General features: G+C 34.0%; 1 protein-coding gene across 2 annotated transcripts; it reads right to left on the reverse strand.

Annotated features, from left to right (window-relative positions):
• Positions 1–631: 631 nt before the first annotated feature.
• Positions 632–5536, reverse strand: LOC128981927 (endocuticle structural glycoprotein ABD-4-like). 2 transcript variants are annotated; one of them, XM_054400922.1, is made up of 3 exons: positions 5386–5536; positions 2140–2264; positions 632–976 (listed from the first exon to the last, which is right to left on the reverse strand). In XM_054400922.1, exons 1-3 carry the CDS (start codon positions 5392–5394, stop codon positions 688–690), a joined length of 423 nt encoding a protein of 140 aa, XP_054256897.1. In that variant the 5' UTR covers positions 5395–5536; the 3' UTR covers positions 632–687. The 2 variants fall into 2 exon arrangements, with proteins under 2 accessions (XP_054256897.1, XP_054256896.1); XM_054400921.1 differs by lacking the exon at positions 5386–5536 and adding an exon at positions 5264–5290.
• Between the last annotated feature and the right edge of the window lie 2453 nt (positions 5537–7989).

Genomic DNA, 7989 nt, shown 5'->3' on the forward strand with positions numbered 1-7989 from the left:
ACGATTAATTGTTACCATTGAACACACTACAAGCTGCAAAGCGTACACAATGACATTACGTAACAATATTATAAAGTGCGAGACTTCTGTCTAAGGGCCAAGGTACAAATCCTGCTGATCAACAAAGGTTTGGTAGCTTTGTGTTCATACCGTGGCCCGGTGGGTTGAGGACACCATTATGTTCATTTACCTCGAAAGCAAAAAGCAAATTTGTTTTTGTTTCAGGGAGAAACGCTCCTAAATTTAAATCATACTATAATTTTAATTGAAACCACATCATAAGCTTATTTCGGTTCAAGGTTTCATAAGTTGTTGAATACAGCAAAACTTTTCTGAAACGAGCCTAGAAAAAATCTTAAGCCTTATAAAAGACATGGTAAAATGCATATATAGATAGACCTAACATTTTTTTGTCTCAGACTAATTATTGGCCTGACATGGGACTGGAGAATCGTCATCTTTTCATCATAGAGAGTGTAAATGCCAGTGAGAGCGTGTATATGGGTGTTGAAATGGTTTTGAGCTCTTTTAGACATGTAGCTATGATTCACGTAACACTTTAAAGTTCAAATTTAAGTTAAAAAAACATCCTCACAAATTACCCCAAACATACGGTTCAAAGAATACATCCTTCCAAAAAGATTTAAACTTTAATATACAAAACTTATTTACAACCCAATATCCACCCTAGCCTCTAGCCGGGGTCTCCGGTGTAGAAGGCTGGGAGGCTATGTAGGCCAGTGCCTTCTGGATCGCCTCTGGTATGGGAGGGGCTGTAGGGAGGTGTGCACCCTGGGCGACGAACCCTGTCTCGTCGTCTGCTGTGTAGATCAGCTCTATGAGGGTTCCGTCGTCAGCCTTGTATGAATACTTCCCCTTGACTGCGATCACGTTCTCCTCCTCAGGGGTTGCTGGGCTGACTGCCTTCTTGATCGTCCCTTCCTCTTCCACCTCTATGTCGTTGGCGGTTTTATAGCTGGAATGGGTGTTATGATAATCAGCTGATGAACAGCGGGAAATAGCACTTGTTGAGTTAATTTAAGGGGACTGTGACTTAATCTCTATTTTGTTCACAAGCATTTGGTGTAATTTAAAAAATAAGTCACGTGTGACATCAACTTAGACTCCCTATTAAATTGTTAATTTGAACTAAGATTTTTGTTGAAATTTAGTAAGAAAGAAAAAATTTAACTAAAAATTATTTCTAATATTTCATATTTTAAGTAAAACTACTTCTCTGGAAGTGAATAAATCCAACCCATCTAAACATTATTTTCTCAAAATACGTTTTATATAGTTTATTCTACACACACATTTTGTACTTTGGGATGTTTTTGTAAGATACAAAATGTAATAGGTTCTTACAATTTTTTTTATTGTAAACCGTTTATTTTTTTATTTTATTCACACGAGTGGGTGATGCCGTTAGTTTTTTTTGTACCGTAAACATTTTTCTAGATTCATGGAAGGATCCAGAGTTCCAAATAACAAATTTGAGTATAGATCAATTATTTTGTATATAATTAACAAAGGACCAACCAGAATCATTTAACCCTAGTACATGACACACATCTTTAATTATAGCCTCCATTATTCTGTCAAAATTCACATTTATAAAGCTGATATATCATAAATAATATTTACGTGAAATTAATATTTAATATTTTAACACATAGTCTACTTAATGTATTTAAAATAGTACTATAAATACGTTTAATACTCCCATAAACAGCTTTCCAAATGTCTGATTCATTTAAACCGAACCGGTCTTTGTACTGTACCGGCTCACTCCTTGCTTTGCTGTATACGATCCACGCACGGGTGGTTAGTCAATGTGTGCGGGCAAATGCAAGGTTAAAAGAGGCCGCCAACGTCTTATAAAAAACCCCAGATTCTATGCCGTTAAAGTATTTTGAGCTCTTCGAGTTGTAGTGAAAGTGAAACAAAATAAATTTTTCAAATTTATATTTTATACTTTTGAATACGTTTAGTTACTGTACAGCAATTAAGAGTACATATTTGTAACAAGAGGAACAATGCTTTCCATTTGAATTGCCACCATCTGCTTAGGATATAATTTTAACTTCAATCAATCTATATTTTAAATCTTCATTGCGTGATAAACCTAACAGTACTCACTTGTACACGTAGCTCCCATCTTCCCTAAGTTCTGAGTTGGATGATATGATGGGTATAGGTGTGCTGCCTTGGGGGTGGGGTGCGCCTTGGGTGGCCACCACCACACATAGCAGTAGGATAATACTCTGTCAACAAATACCAGTGTAAATGGTATAGTATGTAGATAAAAAATTTTTCTTTGGGATGTTGAAATAACTAATCATTACGTTTTAGGCACAGTGTTTAGTTATTGTGATTATCTAAGGTTAGTAAGTAGAATACTGACTCAGAGACCAAGTAGAAATGTCCTGCCGGTTGCGGTCCGGGCCCTCGTCGAGGTTAACTAGTTCGATTTTAAAAGGGGTCGATTTTTGGCCCAGGTGTTTAGGTACTATTGGACTACTTGTTATTTATGTTCTCTAACATCAAATTTTGTTTGTAACGAGACCAGTATTTTGATTGTTCCTTAAGAAACGAAACAATTGTTACCAACGTAACGATCCATAGGTAAAAATATATTGTAAACTTTCAAGTTTAGTATAAGAACATTCCCAATGCTGTTATTATTTATTTTTAAAATACAGGGTGGGGCAATGAGAACGCCACAATTTGTTTTAGCTGTCACATGTTAATTGTTGCAACAACGAATGATCAGCTATGCTTAAAACATCAATCAAACTATGCCATTTTAGTAAATATTATGCCCGAGGCTATTAACACTGAGATTTGTATGTGCAAACCTATTATAAAAATAGTGGTTCTTGTGCAAAAACCCAGAGATTGTTTGGACCACATTCCATCCTTGGTCAACATGGCACTGTTCCAGATTGGAAAAAATGGTGAACTGGGTAAAATTATTTACGATAAACGCTTAAACCTTAAAAATAATCGGTGGGGGCCGCAAAACTCTTTGTACACCAGCAAATGTTGAAAGAGTGCGAGTCGCAGTAACTCAAAGGCCAAAGAGATTTGCCAGGAAGCTGTTGTTGTTGAAAGCTTTACGTTGGCTCCTTTTTTGGAAGGTGGGGGGGGGGGGGTTCTAATAAGCTACTTGAAGTTCGAGGTTTTTCAAAGTAACCCCACAGATTTGCTTGAACCGAAGCTAAGCATTGTCCAAAAACTAAAGTGATTCCTGAAGAAATGCTGGAGGAGTATTTGATGGAGTTTTCAAATGCCTAATGTCAAGTAGGACAAGGACGTCACTTGCAGGATTTCGTTCTCAAGAAATGGAAAAACGACTTTGTTAAGTTAAAATGGCAAAAGATAAGCTGTGTTTTGATGTGCTATTTATATCCATAGGGTGAATATTATTGAGTTTGTACTGCTTATAAATTGGGGCGCTTTCATTGCCCCACCCTGTATATGGTTAGTCGAGCTTTACTAGGTTATTCCTGTGTTCCACAATTGGTACTTAATTATAATTTTAAAGACAATCTGGTATTGTATCAGTTTGAAAAAGTCGTGTATATTTTGCTAACACTAATTTTTATATGAGGTCTTTGTTAAATGTAATTTCATTTTCTTTCATGATTACCACTCAATTAAATTTAATAAAACTATGGTTTGTTATAATGGAAGCCTAAATCTTTAACACAACTCACTTTGGTCCTATACAAATTTTGAAAAAGTGGAAACAAAAGATTTGTTTTTGTTTGATCTAATTATTATTTCTTTAATATAGTTTTTAGTTTGGCTTTCACAAATTTGAACTTTTTACTTAGTTTGCTAGCGTAAATTTACTACACATTTACTACAGTATACATATTACCAAGTGATTTTAATTAGCCTATTGTAAAAAAAAACTTTATTAAAAATGTATGGATTGTTAAATGGTTTATGTATATATTGTAGTTCAAACCCATACAACCAACCACCTATGATAAACCTATCTAGCGAAGTTTTTTTTTTTTAGTGGAGAGTAGACAGTATATCTTTATTTTACAATTAATTAATTTACTTCTAAAATAATTAAAAGACTGTTGTCGTATATTTGTCTATTCTGTAGGTTAGGTTACAAACTAATATGTGATTTGAATTTGTCCTATCCTAACGTAATATTCAAATATAATATTACTCATATTTTACTGCCACTCCACCATTTCCATAATATAAGACGTGGAAAATAATACGTATTTTGTTTGGAATAATCTACGATAGTTGCTAGGAATGCATGCAGTGATCCTAAGATACAGTTTGTAGCACATGCTGTTGCCATGAATAGGATAACTTTCCATCCAAACACATAATCCACTTAGTAATTCCACTTAGTAAACAGTAATTCCACTTAGGGTATGCAAATAATATCAAGTAGTTATTTTCATTTACAAAGACGTTGGAAAATTCTTACTTTACAGAAAAAAACATCATATGGAATGTTAGTCAGCAATGCTTTGAGCAGAACTTGTAAAAAATACCAACCTCCAAAGATTTTGATATTATAAGACACAGTACGAGCTAAATTATTTATTCCGAATAATATTCTCATGAAGTAACCATTTCATAATTTAACACATAGGCTACTTAATTTATTCAAGATAGAAGTACAAAATGGATTTTATACTTTTAAATAGCTTCTCAAATATTCAATGTATTTCAAATAGTGTTTATGCTGAATCGTCTATGAAACAACAGTAAAATATAGTTTTTAAAACATACTTTTTATCAGCAGATTTCTTAAAAAACCTTTGCGTTATTGATTAATTACTTTTTAACCTTATTGTCAATCCTTGTTATTGTTTCAAACCATAAATCAATAGTTTTCAGCTGTTTTGTAATTTGAAATTAGACATCTGACTCTGATTAAATAGCTGCAATTTCAACGTATTAAAACTAAACGTTTACTCTTTCATCAATCTGAGTTCAATTACAGTAAAATAAATTCTTTCCTTTTATTAGCGAAGAAAAATTAAATTTGGATTACCCAAAAAATCGGGTTTAGACAAAATGTTGTATAGTTCCTTGACTCTAATTGACTTTAAATTAATCCAAACTCTAGTTAGAAAGAAATTTCACAAGTAGATAAAAAAACACAAATATATATATATCTTTTCAATAGTTAGTTCGAGGCTGGAGGTACATAAAGCTGACAAACATTGGTCCCTAGTCTAATTAAATCGAAACCGTAGTTATTATAATAAAAATAGACCTCAGTGTACATCACTAATGGTGTTTTATAATCTAAACCCCACTTTTTATAGCCCGAAGAAATACAAAACTATGTCATTTTAAGCGCTAAAATTCACTTCACAACACTAACACAGCACTCACAATGTTCATCGTCGCAATCACAGAAGCTCGGCAGAAGTATGTCCTGAGGCCTTAGAAGGTCTATTTATACCCAAGCTGTACGCGCCTATTATACATGGGATGGTTGACAGAAAAATTCCCCCTTCTAGCTCCAGCGCCCCCTCGCAGCCCGATGTCACCATAGGTAGGGTCTAGGACGGAGTATGGAGTAACTATGGAGTGGGAGGTGAAGATGGGAGGGAGTGATCACATACTTGTTAATTTAATTGGTAACAATCTTGTATGAGAACGTGAGAAATATGCAGTTGATCATATCAGAGATGGTGTAGAATGTAACAATAACTATGTGTAGTTACTGTTTGATATTAATACTGTGTTTGTTAGGTGCCCAACTTTTAGTCCAAAAATATATGTTAAATTGTTCTATCGCAATTCCACGACATATATTATGTAAGTGCTTTTTGTAATATGCGTTACAAAAAAGCACAGTTTTATCATAAAAAATAAAACCACATACACTTGGGTTATTGCATAGCTTTTGTAGATATATCTTGGAGAAATAACTTTCTCCGTCTAAGAGACATATTATCTTTAGTTATTATCTTTACCTAAAGCTGTCTGTCCGGGCAACGGCATTACAGTATAGGTAAACCTATCGATATCTGGATAGATTTGTAGACGGTCACCTCCACGGAAACTCCTGCAATCTGACCTGACGAACATCTGTGAGAAATAACACAAAACATTGTTCTTTCAAAAATTAGATTATGCAATAGTTAACAAAATTGTGCCTTAAAAATCCTAAATCTTCCTTTCCTGAAAAATCTCTTATGATATTAAATACGAAGTAAAATTAAAGATGTTATAGTTTAGTCGTCTTTTGTTTGAACCATTTAATTGTCCGAAAAAGTCTACACCATTAGTCTAAGTAACCTATTGCATTATTTGATAAGCCCCGATCAGCTAAAGGAGACTTTTCTGTTTATTAAGCCTCGTCTGACTGGGTGGGTAGCTGAGTGGTTATAGTGCTCGCCGAACAATCAATAGGTTACCGAATCGATCCTGAAGAAATACAGTAGTTTTTTGATTGTTCGAAACTGGTATCATATGTTTCTGATCATTGAGCTTTTAATAAATAATAATTATCCTGACTAATGAAACAGCTGATTTTAGTCAGTAAGAAACCTACACAGATCATCACATCCAATTCTACACTCATCCTTCACTCATATTTGGGTTAAAATAGGCATTAGCAATACAGGCGTAGTAAAATAGGCGTTAAAAATCGCTATGATTGAAAAAAGTTGTTTATAAGGATCAGTTCGTTCCCAAACAACAACGGTGTTTTTCCTGCAAAAAGCACGGACTTGTTAAAAGCTATGTGTAAACCGTCCTAGGACAAAACGGGCCGTTAATAACTAAGTTAATATTCTCCATTCCGCCCCAACCTACACGTGTAGTTTACAATGCACATGCGTGCGTTTCGCATTGCACAATGATGAAGTGCATTGTGCAAGGATGCACACAGACAAAAGTGCATAACTTGTCTGACTCTTCCTGACATTTGCAAAGTCCCCCATGCTCGCACGTTGTCACGTTTCCATTCTGCATTCCAATTTTACGGTGCCCTTTTGCACATTGCATTCAGAGACTTAAAAAAATACTTAATGTTTGGAAACTAAATGGTGGAGGGTTAAGAATCGGTATTAGTTTTCAGAAATACGTCATTCACAATATTTGAGTAGTTACAGGAGATGGAGAAAATAATCTTAAAGGCCAACCTTTTCAAACCATTGCTGACCTGTTCTCTAATATCATATGCTAATTAAAGCCCATAACTGTTAATTACAGTAGTACATGTTTATTGCAAGGTATCAGAATGTGCATTCACAAGTGTTGGTGAGCTTGAGTGTTGCATACCTGAATAACTAATAAGAATGTTTATTTATTAATAATCAGTGGAATACAAAATCACACTACAAAGACTAAAGAGACATTATAGTAGTATAAAAATGGAATTAAATATACTTAAAAACACAGCATGTAGGCAAACAAGCCCTGTTCATATTGCCTCAATAAACATTAGGATAACGTTGTGACTTTTTTTCAAAACATAGCAGCTTCTCCAAGTTATCTTCTTTTATCCTTTGTTCAAGAATTGTTTTCACACCGTGTGCTGCTTGAAGAACACATTATATTAGTAGACCATTGAACTAAGTTGTTACATGTTCTAAGTCGACTTAAAAATTAAATGTTCAATCTTAACACACACAGATTCACAATAGTTTACAAAGAGCCAGTAATTATTAATTTTTTTATTGTAAAAATTATTAATTTTATTTATAATGCAACTGGTTATTTCCTTACCACATCCAAAGTAAAACTAAAACTAATAATGTCTACCAAATATTTATGTTTTGGTAAACGAGGTTTTTTAAAGATTAAATATCACAAAACCAATATGCGTATGTGCGAATATATTAGAGACTTCAACGCCTGGTTTTACAGAAGGCTAAACATATCGATTGGAACAGGAACGTTTAACGTTTTTTAGAGTAACAAATTTGAAGCAATCTTTGTAGTAGACGCATTTTAATTGATAAACGTAAGCTGCATTTTAGTTAT

This window comes from Macrosteles quadrilineatus, unplaced genomic scaffold (assembly GCF_028750875.1).
Source record: "Macrosteles quadrilineatus isolate MER2022 unplaced genomic scaffold, UCM_ALF_1.0 Scaffold_57__1_contigs__length_777910, whole genome shotgun sequence".
Classification (NCBI taxonomy): Eukaryota; Metazoa; Arthropoda; class Insecta; order Hemiptera; family Cicadellidae; genus Macrosteles; species Macrosteles quadrilineatus.

Excerpts from the sequence above, each read along its gene's own strand:
- LOC128981927 (XM_054400921.1), bottom strand. Across the intron at positions 977-2,139 it reads GATGGGAGCTACGTGTACAA|CTATAAAACCGCCAACGACA; the intron begins GTGAGTACTGTT and ends CACCCATTCCAG.